Genomic DNA, 17,530 nt, shown 5'->3' with positions numbered 1-17,530 from the left:
TAGTGGCATACTTGAGATTACCCTATGCTGTTGCATGCAGCAACATATCCTTTTATGAATGTACCCGAGTTTACCAGGAGGGCATTTGGGTTGTTTTCTAGTTTTGGAATTTGTATAGCATTGTGAGCCACCTATTTGGGTTGACTTTTGCTGCTGTCCTAGCCATGGTGGGTTTGTATATTCCAAGGTAGGGGCAAGAAAATTAGAAAAGTTAAGTAGGAGGAACAGAGATAAGAAGAATCACAGAGACACAGCAAAGTAATGGGAAGGCAACTCAGTGAATTCTGACTGCTGAATTTTGACTTCTGAGTTCGCCCATGTTAATTTTCCATACACTTTTGTACCCCAATACAAAAGGGGAGAAGAAGACAAAAGACTGCTTTAACATGATACAAAGGACAACTAGAACAATTTCTTGGTTCAGTACTTAATCCTTGTTGTTTAGGCAGTGAACCCACCCTAAACCAAGAATCCTAAAGGTAGTCACTCTCTAGGTCAAACCTCCTATTTCAAAAGAAGGAGCAGAAGTATGCTTCTCTGACCTTTGGTCAGGGTGGAGTGGGTCTACCTGTATGAACCATCTTAATGTCCAAAGCACCAAGTAACCAAACCCTAGGTCAGGTTGTGTACGCACACTTGGTGTCAACAACTTTGAGTGAGCAAAATAAACTCAGACTCCCTGACCTTCAGGCAAGGTGGAATATGATCACATTTTTGGGCCTCTACGGTATAGCTGGGGTTAGATAAATATTTCTCTATTATAAAGGGGCCACACATAAACATCTGAGAAACCCTGTGAAAAGCATGTTGGCTCTCTGGGACAGCTCATCTTCAATTTTAATTGTCTTGTACTGATTTATTTCTGGGCATTCTTTCTTCTACTTGACCCATGACTATTTGCTTTCACCAGTACTGCATTATCTTTATTGTAGGGGTTTTAAAGTAAGCTGGGCATCAGAGAAAGAGTTTTTCAAATTTTTTCTTTTTCAAAATCATTTTGGCTGTTCTAATTCCTCTGTATTTCCGTAGAAATGTGACAATCAGCTTGTTAACTGAAAACAAAACAAAACAAAACAAAACAAAACAACAAAAACCTGAAACCCAGCTGGGATTTCTTTTGGGCTGTGTCAGCTCTATAGATATACCAAGAGAGAATTGGTTGACAACCACAATCTGTTCAGAGTGTCTATTTTTTCAATCTCGAGGCTAGGTTCCCAGGGATATATCTATTTCATCTACCTTTCCATTTTCTTTAAAGACTTATTTTTAATATTGTATATATGAATGTGTGTGCCCATGTACATGACTGCAGGTGCCCATGGAGGCCAGAAGAAGGTGCGAGGTCTTCTGGAGCTGGAGTTACTGGTGTCTGTGAGCTGCTCAGCATGGCTGCTGGGAACCTAGAAGAGCAGCATTTGCTTTTAACTGCTGAGTCTCCTCTCTAGCTCTCCTAGACTTCTCATTGTGTTGGTGGAGAAGCGTTCTTAGCATTCTATGAAGGCTCCTTGTGTCTGTAAGGTCAATAGTGATGTCCCTTGTTTGGGATTTGGGGTGTATGAATCTTCTTTTTCTAAATAAAGAGTCATCCATTTCATCATTCTGTTTGAAGAACTGACTTTTGATTTTATTACTTTCCTTTCCTTTTTCTCCATTTTTTTTGTTTTATTTCTGTTCGTTAGTACTTCTGATAACCTTGGATCCCACTTCACCCCCTACACCACCATTCTGTCATGTATTAGGTTAGGTTGCTAATTTGAGATTGGTCTTTTAAATCTTAGTTAGGTCCTTCTAGAACCTGTAAACTTTGGAATGTGTGTTATGTGTCCTTCCTTTTAAATTTTATTATTTATTGAGAGCTCATGCTGGTCTTGAACTGACAGTCCTCTTGCCTCAGCCTGTTGAGTGTTAGGCTTACAAGTATGTGCTCCACACTGAACTGTTGTTTCATTTAAGATCTTAAGATTTTATAATTTCTTTTTTAACCCACTGAGTTTAAATATATGATGTTTAATTGATACATATTTATAGATTTTGTAGTTTTCCTCATGCTATTTCTAGTTGTGGATTTCTAATATTTATTCTAATTTTTTATTTTTGTAACTTTATTCACAATTATTTCTAGTATTATGATCATAAAAGATGCTTAATATGATTTTTTTCTGAATTTGTCTTTCATCCAAAGATAGTCAATCTTAGTGACTATTATTGTGCAAGTCTGCTTCTGATGGATGGAGAGTTCCTTTGTATCTTTTCCCAGTTAGTTATTATCCACTTGACACAAGTTAAGAATTATCTTGGAAGACAGATCCACAATTGAGGAATTGTCTCCATTGGCCTGCCGGAATGTGCGTGGGCAGTTTCTTATTGCTAGTTGATGTAGGTGGGCCAGCCCACTGTGCGTGGTGCCTTCCCTAGGCAGGTAGGCCTGGGCAGTATACGGAAGGCAGCATTCCTCCATGTTTCCGTTTCTGCTCCTGTTTGGGCTCCTGCCCTGATCTTCCCGCAGTGATGGGCTATGGCTTACTTTTGGTCATGGTGTTGATAACACTGACAGAAAATGAACCAGAAGAGTCATCTATTCTAAGTCCTACTGGTTCTATTGTTAAGTTCATTATTTGGTCATTGAATTTCTATCTATATGCCACTGGAAGTGAGGTATTAAAGCCTCTTGCTGTCCTAGCATTGTCCCTGCCTTCCATCCTTTCAGCGTTTGTTGCATATGTGACTCTTATATTTGGTGACATATTTATAATTATAATCTCTTTGATGAGATAATCTCTTAGGATTCTGTGTTCTTCTTTCCGCCCTCCCTTCTTTCCTTCCTCGTTTTTATAATCGTTTTTTTTTACCTAAAGTCTGCTTTTTCTATTTTCTCTTCCTTCCTTCCTTCCTTCCTTCCTTCCTTCCTTCCTTCCTTCCTTCCTTCCTCTCTCTCTTCTTTCCTTCTCTCTTTCTTTTCTTCCTTCTTTCCTCCTCCCCCTTCCAACGACACATCTTCTACTGATTTCTTTGCTACTATCGTGTGCCTTTTAATTTTCTGTCTTTTTATTTTTCAACCTATCCATGTTCTTAGATTTTCAGTTAGGATCATGTAGACAGCAGATGGTTGAGTTCTGTCTTTTTCAATCCAGTCTGTAGTCTATGTGTTTTGTTTGGGAAATGACTTGGACAGAGAAAATCTCCTGCTGGTTTAGTCACCAGAAAGGTGGAGCTGATGTAGGAGCATTTGAAAAGGAAGAAGAACTCAGTCATGTCCTAGGTCCACCATCAGGATAGATTCATGCTGAACTCCTAGAATGGGATGGCTCAAAGAGTATCCCCATGAACTTCAGGTGTGAAAAGAAATTGGCTTGGCTCCTCCCCAGGTTCTAGTGTTCCACTCCTCTCCATATGGTCCCTCCATTGTGATTCCCTATGCTTGTGACATCTCCATCAGACTCAAGCAGGTGCTGGCTCCTTCTGAAGTCCTAGAATATGAAAAACTGTTGTAAGGAGAGGGATTGCTTGTTTGTCCCAGCCGCCCGGCTAGCTTAGCCCTGAAATAACCATATAGAAATTGAAATTGTATTAATTAAATCACTGCCTGGCCACTATCTCTAGCCTCTTATTGGCTAACTCTTACATCTTGATTTAATCATTTCTATTAATCTGTGTATTGCCATTTGGCAGTTGCTTACTGGGAAAGATTCTTTTTTTTTTTTTTTTTTTTTATGAATGAGGCAATTTATTAACCCAGCACCCTTTGTTCTAATGCTTCTTGTTGGCAGCTGCCACCTGTCCGGCAATCCTGTCCAGATCTCTCTGTCCCTGAGGTGTTAGCTTGCTCCCCCATCTTGGTCCTTTTCCCCATTTTCAGTCCCTCCAGGGCTTGGAGAATGCGGCGGGTCACACTCTTGGAGCCTCTGCTGAAGTGGCTGGGTCTGACACCATTTCTCTGCCGTCCTCCATAGATCTTGGTCATGGAGCCAACCCCAGCACCACCACGCAGGTACAGGTGCCGTGCTGTAGAAGCAGCTCGTGTGTAGAACCAGTTCTCATCATAGGGGGCAAGCTCTTTCTTTATGTTTGGCCAGCTTGACTGTGTCCACCCATTTGGGGACTTTCAGCTTCCCGGACTTTTTGAGGAAGGCTGCCAGAGCTCTGACGAACTCCTGCTGGTTAATGTCTTTTACAGTAACTCCAGCCATCGTGTGGCCTCCACACTGCTAGCCAGGGGAAAGGGCACGGGGAAAGATTCTAACCGGAGTCCGTCTCAGGTGGAGAATCCATGGCATCCCCCTGACTCTGCTTTCTTCCTCCCAGCATTCAGTTCTGTTTTCCATGCCTACCTGAGTTCTGCACTATCAAAAGGCCAAGGCAGTTTCTTTATTCATTAACCAATGAAAGCAACACATTAAACAGAAGGACCTTCTACACCAAACAACCTCTTTTCTTTATAGATTTCTCAGGCTCAAGTAATTTGTAAGAACAACACAAAATGGATTGATAGAAATGATTTGATTCATGTATGTTTTAGGTAATTATTGATAGGGAAGGGGTAACTCTTATCATTTTGTTACTTGTTTTATATGTGCCTTGGGATTTTATTCTTTGATTTCTTCTTTGCTGCTTTCTTTTCTGTTTAGTTGGCATTCTTATATTGGTACATTTTGATTTCCTTAACATTCCCACTTTGTGATATTCTTTAGCTGTTTTCATTTTGGTTATTATGGGGATTAAATATATTGTCTTCACATGGTAATAACCCCTTTGATTCTGACAACAACAAATTTAGCCAAACAAAAGCTTTCTTCTTCACATTTAAGCCATTCTCTGCTTTTCTTTATTGTCACAGGTTGTATTTACATATTTAGATTCATAGATTTATGCTTTTGTCTCTTAAACCTTAGAGAAGAATAAAAAGACCATTGCACTAAAATTATAGTAATGTGGGAATCTGTATTTGCTGTTGTCAACTCCCCTTTTTGGAAAATGTCTTCCTATTGTTTCCCTGTTAGTATCCTTTGATTTTAACCCAAAGGTCTCCTAGGAAAACCAGTGGTGATGGATGCCTTTACCTTTTATCTGGGAACAGTTTAATTTTCCCCTCTTGTTTAAGATGGAAGGTAAACTTTATGCAAAGGGGGAGGGAGAAGTGGCAACAGCTATACAAATCACTAAAACAGTGTTTGTTGGGATTGGATTCAACACCTTCCCTATTTTAAGCACTTTATATTGTCCCCCTGCATTCTGCCTTTGGGTGTTATGCTAGAAATCTGGCAAAGAGCTAATGAATGTAAAAGGTGCTTTTCTCTTCCTGCTTCAAATGTATTGGTTTACAGTTTCAGTTATTTATTATTGCTAGGTGTAGACATACAATTTTTGTAAGCTGATCTTATATTCTGTCACCTCTTAAAACCAGGGAATTTTGTATAGTCCTTAGAAATGTGTTATACAGTTGTAATCATTGTGAACAGAACCAACTTAATTGATTCCTTGCCAGCATCTTTTTCTTTCTTTTTTTCTCATCTCTCTAAGACTTCTAGTTCATAATTATAGTGAGAGAGAGCCAGCGTTTCACTCTTGGTCCCTAGGGAATAATGTCGAGTCTTGTTAGCAAGTGCTGTGCTGGCTGTGGGCTTTTTTTTTTTTTTCCAACTTCTTTTTTTGGTTTTTTTCGAGACAGGGTTTCCCTGTAGTTTCTAGAGCCTGTCCTGGAACTAGCTCCTGTAGACCAGGCTGGCCTCGAACTCAGAGATCCGCCTGCCTCTGCCTCCCGAGTGCTGGGATTAAAGGCGTGCGCCACCACCGCCCGGCTGGCTGTGGGCTTTTGTAGATGCCTTACAGGTGGACAAAATTTCCTTCAGTAAAGGATTGCTGAGAGTGGCCTGGGGAAGGGAATGAAGGAAGATGCAAGCCTTTAACCCTGGCATCTGAGAGGCAGAGGCAATTGTGAGCTGCCTGATGGTGCTGGGTGCTGAGAATTAGTGCTGTGTCAGTTCTCTAGCCCTCACCTTAGATACTTTTAATTGATCTGTGTTATATTTAAAGTGGTTTCTTATACACAGGATATTATCGGGTCTTGTTAATTTGGTTCATCCTGATGGCTTTGTAATTGGTGTGTTTAGACCATTTATACCTGTATATTTACTAAACTGCTTGTTGGTCGGTTCTGTGTTTTTCTCTTTTTTCTGCATACTTTTGATTCTTTCTTTGTCTATATTGATTGTACTGATGACTCCTTCAGATAGAATTTTTACTCTGATGATTTTTATTTTTAGAATTTCCATTTGACTTATACTTTCCCTATGTCCAAGGAAATTCCCATGCTAGGATTATGCTTATTCATGCTGCCCATGTTTCTCACTGGATTGCCTACTATCAATCACAGTCTGATTCTGATACCGGAATCTGATTCTGACATCACAGTCTAATTCTGACATCACAGTCTATTCTGACATCAGTCTGATTTCTGACATCACAGTCTGATTTTGACATCACAGTATGATTTTAACATTACAGTCTGATTCTGATGTCATAGTCTGATTCTGACATCATAGTCTGATTCTGACATCATAGTCTGACTCTGACATCATAGTCTGATTCTGACATCATAGTCTGACTCTGACATCATAGTCTGATTCTGACATCGAAGTCTGATTCTCTTGGTTGGCTTTCCTGCCTGTAGCTGGCCTTTCTTGCTTTTTTGGTTTCTTGTTACCTTTTATTTTGATTGATGGTCAGACATCTTGTATAGAAAAGGAGAGACTCAGGTTTATAGTAGGTACACTTGGAGATAGCCATCATTCTCATGGAGAGATGTAGTTATATGTTCCACACAACCAAGGGCTTTTTGTCCTTCAGTGTCCGGTACCCCAAATAGATTTTTTTTTTAAAATGAAGTCAAGCAAAGCTGCGATGTGACTGCTTGGCTTCTGCTCTTTGATAGTGTGGCAGTGGTATTCTTTTTAACATTTTTATCATGACAGTGGCTATTCTTTTTTGTACATGAATAAACATTATCTTGTTTCTATAATTTAGACTTATTTATATTTCAGTCACACCATAGCCATTCATTTCTGCATAAATGATGCACCTTCATCCATCTGTGAATGCATTCTATTTCCAATGTTATAACAGTTAATTGCATGTAAACTAATTACTTATCTGTTTATTAATATTAAATCTCTGTAAGGTTATTTTTAAGAGTGCTTTATGAGGATTCATTATAGAGAATATTTATATGGATATGCATCCCAGAAGCATAGCCATCCACTCAAAAACAAGCTGAGTATTTCCTATGTTAAAGCAGTATCTTGAGGTGATGCATTAAAGTGTATAATTGTGTTGCCTGTATCATCACAGCACAGGAGTGCAAAGAAATTCTAATTGTTCAAACTGCAATAAAGCTTCTTGAGCCTGCTTGGAAGTCTTGCTAGCTTCAGTGACCTTGAAGAATCCAACAGTTCCTTAGGCTGCTATGAGGTCTGATAGCTAACCTTTCTGTGCCCTTGGTCTGTACTTGTTCACCTTGTCCTTAGAGCCAATGTGATCCACTGTTAGATACCGGGTGTCCCCATGCCCACATGCTTCCCAAACAGCTGCCATGTCCTTGTGCTGCCTGGTCGCACCTGGAGCTCATCACCAAGTCTTCGTTTCTGAGACAGTGGCCTTGAACTCACGTGATCCTCTTGCCTTAGCCTCCAGAGTGCTGGTAATAGAGGCATGCAGGGCCAGATCTGGACTTCCATTAGTGTTCAAATTATTTTCATTTCCTTTTAGTCATTAAAATAAATGATTAAAACCACATAAAGTCATTTTAATGAGAAAAAATGAATGTTTCTGTTAATCATCTTCACGACAGAGAGGAGTTTTGAAAATCACTTCTCATGTACAACTATGTTCATATTGGGCATAAGTCTCTTAGAAACATGTCATACATTTAAATACATTGGGCAGTGCATTAATCTGAAGTTTTGCTTAATTTCCCCAGTACTAATACAGGTTTTTAAACACCTTTGAAACCATGCCCATAGTGCATATTCCCTTTTATTACATATATATGTTTATACTTTGATTGGTTTCTTAAAGGGATGATTTTGCTCAAAAAGATAAGTATTCTGCTTTAAGTTCTGTGGTATTTATGGTTACATAAAGTATCTCTTTTCCTTAAGAAGCTTGGAGCTTTGGGGAGCTCTAGCCACCTGTGACAGACTTGAAGTTTGGGGGAGCTCTAGCCCACCTGTGACAGACTTGAAGTTTGGGGGAGCGCTAGCCCACCTGTGACAGACTTAAAGTTTGGGGGATCTCTAGCCCACCTGTGACAGACTTGAAGTTTGGGGGAGCTCTAGCCCACCTGTGACAGACTTGAAATTTGGGGGAGTGCTAGCCCACCTGTGACAGACTTGAAGTTTGGGGGAGCTCTAGCCCACCTGTGACAGACTTGAAGTTTGGGGGAGCGCTAGCCCACATGTGACAGACTTGAAGTTTGGGGGCACTCTAGCATGCCTGTGGCAGACCAGTGAGAGTTAATAGGGTGCATTGGAGGGGCACCCTCTGTAAACAAGCTTGGGTTTTAATCCCATTTCACTCTTTGCTGCCTTTGTGATCTTGTAAGCCATAGTGTCTCATCTCGGTGTGTTGCACTTAGATTTAAATTAGAAAATGCATATAAAATATTTACCAGATATTTGTATACTCTGAGAGAAAGCATGATAAAAGTGATGGTTCTCTATATAGCCAGGTTAATAATTAAATTTACCTCCAGCTTCGCTATCCATTTCCAGAAGGTTTCCATCATTGTAAAGAATGGTACCTGCAATGGCTTGAATGAAAACGGCTCCCATAGGCCCATAGGGAGTGGCACTATTAGGAGCTGTGGCCTCGTTGGAGTAGGTGTGGCATTGTTGGAGGAAGTGTGCCACTGGGGATGGGCTTTGAGGTCTCAGATTCTCAAGCAAGGCCCAGTGACTCACTCTCTTCCTGCTGCCTGTAGATAGAGAACTCTCAAAGTACCTTTCCAGCCCATGTCTGCCTGTGAGCTGCCATGTTTCCCACCATGATGATAATGGTTAAATCTCTGAACTATAAGCCAGCCTTAATTAAATGTTTTCTTATAAAGCTTGTTGTGGTCATGGTGTCTCTTCACAGCAATAGAAACCCCAACTGAGATAGTATCTGCTCCTCATGCCTCTCTTCCTCCCACATCTTGGTAGTCTTCATTTTACTTCTGCCCCCACAAACATTTCTACTATAGGCTCCTCAGGCTAAGTAAAATAACATTGCTGTTCTGTATTGACTGCTTTGACCTATATCATCCTACGGCAGTTGCGTTCATTCCTAAAGTCACTGTCTTTTCTACATCATTCAGTTGCCACTTTAATCACATTAAAATTCAGTAGGAATGTATATAAAAGCTGGCAAATAGTATGTGAAAGCAGGGAGCTCATTAGGTACCAGTGTATGATTGTGCATTTACTTAACTTGTAACTGAACAATCTTTCTTGTTAGAAATGCTAAAGATATCCCAGAATTCCAAGTTTAAAGACTGATATTAGAAGACAGATATATGTTTAAATGGCCACTTTTGTAGTATTTGCCAGTCATTTAACATCCGTATTCAGTGTTTTAATGCCCCGCGTGACCTGGAGAACTCAACAGTGCCTCTTCCTTTTGCAGAATGCTACTTCTGAGAGGGACCTGAATATTCAGGTAATCGATGATGACATTAATGAAATAATTCAAATAGATGGAACTGGCGATAACTCGTCTACTGAAGATGTGGGAAGTATAAGAGACGTAGATGAGAATGAATTCCCAGGGATGGCGGGTGCGGGTGACCTCACAGTGCTCGAGGAAGAAGCTGACAGTGTATCAACTGAAGATTCGCCTGCAAACAGCAGTGACAACGAGGACCAGCAAATAGACACCATGGAAGAGGTGACGAGCTCACCCGAGCCTAGACTTGGGTCACTCACGAATGAGATTCATGCTTTTGTGTGCTTCAGAGCCAAATGCAATTCTAGTTAAGATCAACTTCACCTTTAGTCTTAAAATCAGAATTATCTGTATGTAGGGCCTTAGCATTCCCACTTAAGCTGTAATTTAACCTGCCATTACATGATTAGGAATTGGTTTTCTATTTGTTGCTTAAAATCTATTTGTTGATTAAAATCAGACATAGTAGGAGGCTTAGGAGACACAGTTTTTGTACTTTTCTAATAAATGTGATGAAATTGGAGTAGAATGTGGTAGTTCCGTTGGTGAGGGCTGTTGGCTCTCACTTGTGACTGCCTTTATATATCTGCCTATGGTGTTGTCTTATCTGAGTTCCTATCTTCAACAGTCCTGGTATCCTCTGGATCTCATTGAACTTGTCATTTCATGGATGAGAAAACTTAGATACAGGGAATTTTGATAATTTGCCCAAGGTCGATGTAATTATTAAGTGGTCCAACTGGAATTCAAATCAAGGTGATTTGACTTTAAAGCAAAAAGCACTATTCTGTCTCTTCAGGCCCCTTTATGTCTATGTTCTTCTATCTTTAAAAAATTTGAAGTATCGTGAAATCCCTTAATGTGATCATCTTTCATCTTTAGGATCCTCTAAATTCCGGAGATGACGTCAGTGAGCAGGACGTGCCAGACCTGTTTGACACAGAGAATGTAATTGTCTGTCAGTATGATAAGGTACTGTGCTCACCTTTGTACTTGGAGCTTATTAATTGAACTTACATTGAGAGGAATATAAAATAGTGCGATATATGATGGCGAGTTCCAGTTCTCAGTCAAGTGACTCACAGAACAGCTGTTTAATTCTGTATGTGTGTGCATGTACATTGTGTGCACATTTGTGTGGGTGCACACGTATGTATGGATGTATATGTGCATGGAAGCCAGAGGATAACTTCTGCCATTGTTCCTTAGGTGCTTTTCTACCTTGTTTTTAGAGACAGGGCTTTTCATCAGCCTGGAGCTAACCACGTAGGCTAGTCTGGCTGGTCAACAAGTCCCATTGATCTGCCCACTTGCCTCCCCAGCACTGGGATTCCAAGTGTGCACTGCTATGCCCAGCTCCTTTTCATGTGGATCTGGGTCTCAAACTCAGGTCCTTATGTTGGTCCGGTCATCTTTTGAGTGATCTCTGCAGCCCACTTCTGTAAAGATGAGGGTGTGTTTTGGGTCTACCACGGTGCTGTATGGGATGGTAACACTCGAAAGTGATAATCATTGTTTTCCTCCTGGTGAACTGATGTAGCACTTGTGAGGCAAGGTCTCTGCACTAAGCCATTAGGCCGCACCCCTGCCCTAAATGATAATCTCTGTCTTAAGGAGGTGACGACCTTATTCAAACACAGCATTTCCTACAGGATTAAAAACAAATCACACATGATAAGATGACAGAGCGTGAGAAGTAAAGTGAATGCTGGTAACACATGAATCAACCTTAAGCTATGTGGTAGAGAGCAAGGAGATACAAGGAATCTTTGTTGTTGGAATCTCTGCAAACCTTCATGGGTGATTTCAAAGCCCCCCTTTGAAATGGGGCTTGCCTGCCTTGTCCCTTGGAGATGTGCTGGAAAGCAGGCATGCAGCGTAGCATGATACAAAGCAGATAGGTAGAGGGATGGATTATGTGCATAGAACAATCTTGGCAGCTTTGTTTGGGATGCCCACATCCTTGCTACTACTTATCACATGGTATTTATATCTGTGACATCCTGGTGAATATGAAGTGGATATTAATATAGTATTTTAAGTCATAATTTGATATACTTAAAGGAGACAGAGGATAATGCTTTTAATTGTTATAAAAGTTAACTCTTACTTTAAAAAAATTCCTTATTACTTCTACCATTTTGTATAGATAGAAACTGGTAATTTATCAGGTTTGGTCTCCCTCTCCATTAAAATGTAAACTCTTCAAAGACAGGATATTTTTCTACTTACAAATCTTAAGGTCTACAGTCAGCCCTCTATACCTGCAGTTTCCGCTGCAGAGTCAACCAAGGGGATCAAAACCCTTTGTAAAATTACACGTTTACTGAACATTTGAAGACTTATTTTTGGTCACTATTTCCTGAACAATTCAGTATTACTGTCATTTAAAAGCATTTGCACCACATTAGGTGCTACAAATAGCCCAGAGATTGTGTAAATCTTCCAGGAGGATGTGTATAGGTTGTAGGAAATATATAAGGCCATTTACATAAGGGATCTGAGCAATCCACAGACTTGGGTCTGTGTAGCTATGGAGTCAATTATTGTTATTTTGATAAGGAGTGATGGTTCTCATTATGTATGAATGACTTAATATATCTTCAGTACTTGAGCTGGTATTTTGCATATAGGAACTCAAATGTTTGCTAAAAAAATGAATAAAGTATCCTGAGAAGGTCTTATATTTAGGACCACAATAATCCCACTTGCTATTTTAAAGAATAGCAAGTGATCCCTTAGTTTACAAACGTAGTCTGAATTATTTTTCTCTCTCCAGATTCACCGAAGCAAGAACAGATGGAAATTCTACTTGAAAGATGGTGTCATGTGCTTTGGAGGGAGAGACTATGTATTTGCAAAAGCCATTGGTGAGGCCGAGTGGTAAACACTAGAAGCTCAGTGCATCAGCTATGTGAACATGAGGGACTAGTATATTTTATGTTGTGAACCACAATTTTATTTTATATGTAGTCCATCAAAGAGTTGATTAACTTTTTTGTTCACTATATTGAATAAAATAAAATTATAGTTCAAATGCAGATGCAAATCTACAACTTTACATTTCCTTTGTTTTCCGGCTTGGCTGGTGCCCCCTTATGGTCTCTATCATTGTCAATTGCACTGGTTGCTACAGCACAGGAGATGTCACATTTAGTGATTAGAAAAGTCACCATAGCCTACCTACATTCCCTCATACCCCTTGTCTTTTAAAAATGCAGACAAAATCTATTCAATAGTAAGCTATAAGATGAAGGGAAATAACCATTCTCTTCATGCACTGATATAACTATTGGTAGGTTTGAGGTAGCCACATAGAGAAGTCAGAGCTTACCAAATTACTTTGAATCTTATACTCACTCGCCAGCCTCAGATGATGCTGTCTAAAAACCCAGGTCTTGTGGAGTTATCTGATTCAGTAATTCCCAAGGTTTTGGCCAAGATCCACACAATAGAACACACTTAGAATGTGAAGCCTCTATTTGAGTGCACATGGACACACATGACAGAAGTGCAGTAAAGATGTCAGAAATGACACCTCCCTTTGGCATGGAGGCCTTCTGCATTATTTGACTGACTCTGTGCTGTTGAAATAAATAACAAAAATAAAAACCTAGATAGTTTTGGCTCACAAAGTTGATTTCATTTGTGATAGTTTATACATTTTTTTAAAGTTAAGGTTTATTTATTTTTGAATGTATGTATATGGATGTTTTGCCTGAATGTATGTCTGTGTATCATGCTCATGTAGTACCCATGGAGGCCAGAAGACAGCCTCAGATCCTCTGAATCTGGAGTTACGCACAGTTATGTACAGCTGTCATCTGGGTGCTGGGAATTGATTCTGGGTCCTCCAAAAGAACAGGCAGTACATTTAACTACTGAGTTTTCTTTCCACCTTGGATTAACATTCTTTTAAAATATGCTGACTGTCTTAGTTAGGGTTTCTATTACTGTGCTAAAATACTATGATCAAAAGCAGTTTGTGTAGGAAAAAGTTTATTTTGCATATACTTTCACATCACAGTTAATAATGAAGGCAGGACAGGAAACTGGAGTCAGGAGCTGACACAGATGGAGGAGTGATGCTTACTAGCTTGTTCCTCTTGGCTGGCTCAGCCTGCCTTCTTATAGAACCCAGAACCATCAGCCCAAGGGGTTTCGAACCCCCACAATTACTAAGAAATAACCCTATAGACTTGCATGCCTATAGTCCAATCTTATGGAGGTATTTTCTCAGTTGAGGTTGCCTCCTCTCAGATGACTCTGTAATGTATCAAGTTGACATGAAAGCTAGTTGGCACACTCATATCCATAACTTTAGTGTTTAATTTAATATGGATGTGGTATCCTATTTATAGGATTCAGTTCTCAGCAAGATTATTCATGATGTTTCTTTGCCGTATTATTTTTAACTAACATTCTATTCATTAATAATGCTAACAGGGTTTGTTGGGATATTTTTATACACATTTATAGCATGCATCAGTAAAACACAGCCTTCCTTTTTCCACTCTTCCCCGATGCCCTACCCAGTCCTTAGTTACCAGTATTCTAGATTCAAGTCAACTTTCTTTTTAATAAATTATTAAAGCTTTATTGTAAGGATTAAATTATGAAATTTGCAGGTAAATGGGTGGAACTGAAACAGTTGTCCTAAGTGAGGTAACCCAGACCCAGAAAAACAAACATTATATGTTTTTTCTTATATGTGGTTATTAAAAGCTTTATACTATGTATATATGTATACACACATATTATATTCTTAAAAGTTGAGTAATATCCCATTGGGTAAATGTACCACAGTTTTCATTATCCATTCATCAGTTGATGGACATCTCATTTATTTCAAGTTTCTGACTAGTATGAATAACAGATGAGTAAGTATATTTTGTTATAAGATGTGTGTCAGGGTCCAATGCCCCAACATAAACTACTTTTACCTCTCTGGATTGGTGTGGAGGTGAGGGAATAATTGAGACACAGTTCACACAGCAATATGGGAAAGGAGTCTCAGGCCTCATTCAAATCCTGAAGATCACCCACGTTTATTCTCCAAACACCTTTTATACCCCAAGGTAAACTAAGGTGAAAATTCATTAGCATTCTGTTTCTGGAGTAGCAGGACTACAGTCACATCTGCAGCTTGGAATTTTCACGTCTTTTCAGGTGGTCTACATAATTACAAAAGAAAAGGAGCAACGTATCCTGAGCTTTTGTTAGGGTAGTGACAGCCTGTCTGGCAGGGTACGTGACTGCTCTGGATACCAACTATGGCCTGAGAACTTGGTTGTCACACCATGTAGAAATATGGGCCTACAGATGTGGAGTCCTTTGGGTATGTTCCTAAGAGTGGACAAGTCTCACCCAGCTACAAACCCTGTTAGCTGTAATAAAAACCTGCCTACAGGGTATAGCCACTGGTGCAATAGTGGCACAAATGTTAGGATAGTAACCAACCACTTCTAAGAATGGATTTAAGGCACACTCCAAAGATGGAACCTATACCTGATTTTGTGCCACTCCCTATGAGATTATGGGGGCCAAATACATTCAAACTACTATACTTGCTATTTACTTCTTATTTTTATTCTTTGACTGTGTTTGATCATATTCACCCCTCCTCCAATCCTCCTAAACCTGCCCCTCTTCCCTGACCACCCAACTTTGTGTCCTCTTTTTATTTTTAGGCCTACTGAGTCCACTTTGTACTTCTTGTATATTCTTGGATATATATAGCCTCCCACTGGGGCATGGCTGACTTAACTAGGGGTCAAACTCTGAGAAAACTGACTCTCCCTGCCTCAAAAGCTGTCAATTGCCTATGGTTACTCGACTGTGTAGGGCTTCATGCTCCCCTTCCCTCTGCATGCTGGAATTTTGTCTGGCTCAGCCATGCAAAGGTCTTGTGCATGCTGTCACATCTGTTGTGTGTGTTCACATGTGCTCTGCTGTACTGTGCCAGGATAAAAAACTGTTTCCTTTTAGCCATCCATCACTCCTGCCTCTTTCAGGCTTTCTGCCCCCTTGTCCCTTGCGAGGATGGGGTATCATCTAGGTGTCCCATTTATGACTAAGCACTCTGCAGTCTATTATTCTCTGTACCTTGGCCCACTGCGAGTCTCTGTGTTAGTTGCTGCCTATTGCAAGTAGACACTTCTCTAATGAGGGTTGAGAAATGGGTTAATCTGGGAGCACAATGATAAGTTATTTCATTTAGTACTCTGTCCATCATTTAGCAAAATAAATAGTAAATTCTCTCTTCAATCTATCACCTGTGTACGTATTGGTTCTTGGCCCTAGTATTGGTTCCAGCCATGGGTTTCAGTCTAAACAGAAAATAGTTTGTTCCTCCCATGATGCTTGTGCTGCTGTAGTGCCAGTGAGCATGTTTTGCCAGGTTGAGTGTTGTTGTAGTTCTCAGGTTTCATATCTGGGTAAGAGTGATGATTACTTTCTCCTCTAATAGTGAGAATAACACCTTCCATCACCAAAAGCTAGACAGTAGTTGAAACTTCCAGGTGAGTATCAGCTTGATAAGAATGTTCTATTTCTCAAGAGTCTTTAGTAATAGGGTATTAGTTTCATGTTCTGGAGGGTAACCAAGAATTTTGACAATAGTCTGTAAAGCTTGAGGGTCTATGGACCCTTACTTGGCCAATGACTCCAAAGGAGCTAATCTGTTCCTGACACTGGGCTTTTTATTTATTTGTGTGTGATTTCCAGTAGAGGCAAATGTTACCCTATTATAGAATAGCTGCATTTAAACTGTATATATGTGTATATATATATTTTAGGAAGCTTTTTATGGTAGTAACCTTCCATATGACTTTTTCAAAAGGTAGGTAGTGTTGTTTATCCCTTCAGGTATTCCCCCATTTTTCCTGCCCTCCCATCCTCAACTTTAATCCTCTCCATTCCATTATTTCCCTTTAACTATTTATATCTCATATCCAAGGTATTTTTTACTGCCTGTTGTAGCAAGGCACCATGGTATAAGTTTTTAAGTCTGTAGACAATCTATTAATAAGTGCCATGTGCCATTTTATTGATGGAGAAAATGTCTCTTGTGGGGCTAGAGTTCACTGTGTTAGATATCTCTGAGAGTAGCATGTATCCCAATTCTGTGCCAGCAAACTTTGAGGACTTTACAAACCTTCCTCCTACTCATGTCTGATAGTGCTCTTAAATGTTCTTCCTATTTCCTGCAAGCCAAGATCTTATTGAAATTGTACAGAATTAGTATCTTAGGGACCAAGTGTCTGACCTTTCCTGGTCCTCTTCTTTTGCTTGCTTTATTCAATGTGCAGGGCACCCCAACAGGTGCTGAATATGTGCAAACAATCCATAGCACAGCACAGACTTCACAGAGCAAGGTTTTTTATATTAATTGACATCTTGTGTTATTTATGTTCTATAGGGGAACTATTAAGTTTGAAGCAAATAGCAACAGCTAGTTATGGTAAAAAGCAGGGGACTTTATTTTTCTCAAGACTCCAGGGCAAGCTTGAAATCTCAGTACCAAACCCTATTTGTACCATGCCTTTGTCTATATGTGCTTCATGCTGCATAGCACGAGAGTTAATTTGTTGTTATGTATTAGAGCCTTCTTTGCATCACATTGTTGCAGGTTGTCCTGTCATTAAGTAAAACAAAGGTTATTTAAATGTGATATTGTGACAGAGAAATTGTTAACCAAGGTGGCTGCTAAATGACTCACAGCACAGTGTGAATATGCTACACAAAATCATGATCCAGTCCTTGTGTGCTTGAGTGTGATGGTATGAGATTTATAGTACCATGCAGTGATCAATCAGAAATGCATCAAATGCTT

At 39.8% G+C, this 17,530-nt stretch overlaps 1 protein-coding gene and 1 pseudogene across 2 annotated transcripts in view; one reads left to right on the top strand and one right to left on the bottom strand.

Annotated features, from left to right (window-relative positions):
- Positions 1-12,583, top strand: part of Gtf2a1l (general transcription factor IIA subunit 1 like) — a 41,545-nt gene extending 28,962 nt beyond the window's left edge. For both annotated transcript variants that reach the window (XM_038320450.1, XM_038320449.1), the window contains 3 exons: positions 9,658-9,918; positions 10,579-10,668; positions 12,476-12,583. In XM_038320450.1, coding sequence (XP_038176378.1) covers positions 9,658-9,918; positions 10,579-10,668; positions 12,476-12,583 — 459 coding nt within the window. The remainder of the gene's footprint in view (positions 1-9,657; positions 9,919-10,578; positions 10,669-12,475) is intronic.
- LOC119808109 lies at positions 3,748-4,187 on the bottom strand (annotated as a pseudogene).
- Positions 12,584-17,530: the final 4,947 nt, after the last annotated feature.

Source organism: Arvicola amphibius, chromosome 2, assembly GCF_903992535.2.
Source record: "Arvicola amphibius chromosome 2, mArvAmp1.2, whole genome shotgun sequence".
NCBI lineage: Eukaryota > Metazoa > Chordata > Mammalia > Rodentia > Cricetidae > Arvicola > Arvicola amphibius.
The sequence above is the reverse complement of the archived record's forward strand: the minus strand, read 5'-3'. Positions and strand labels throughout refer to the sequence as shown.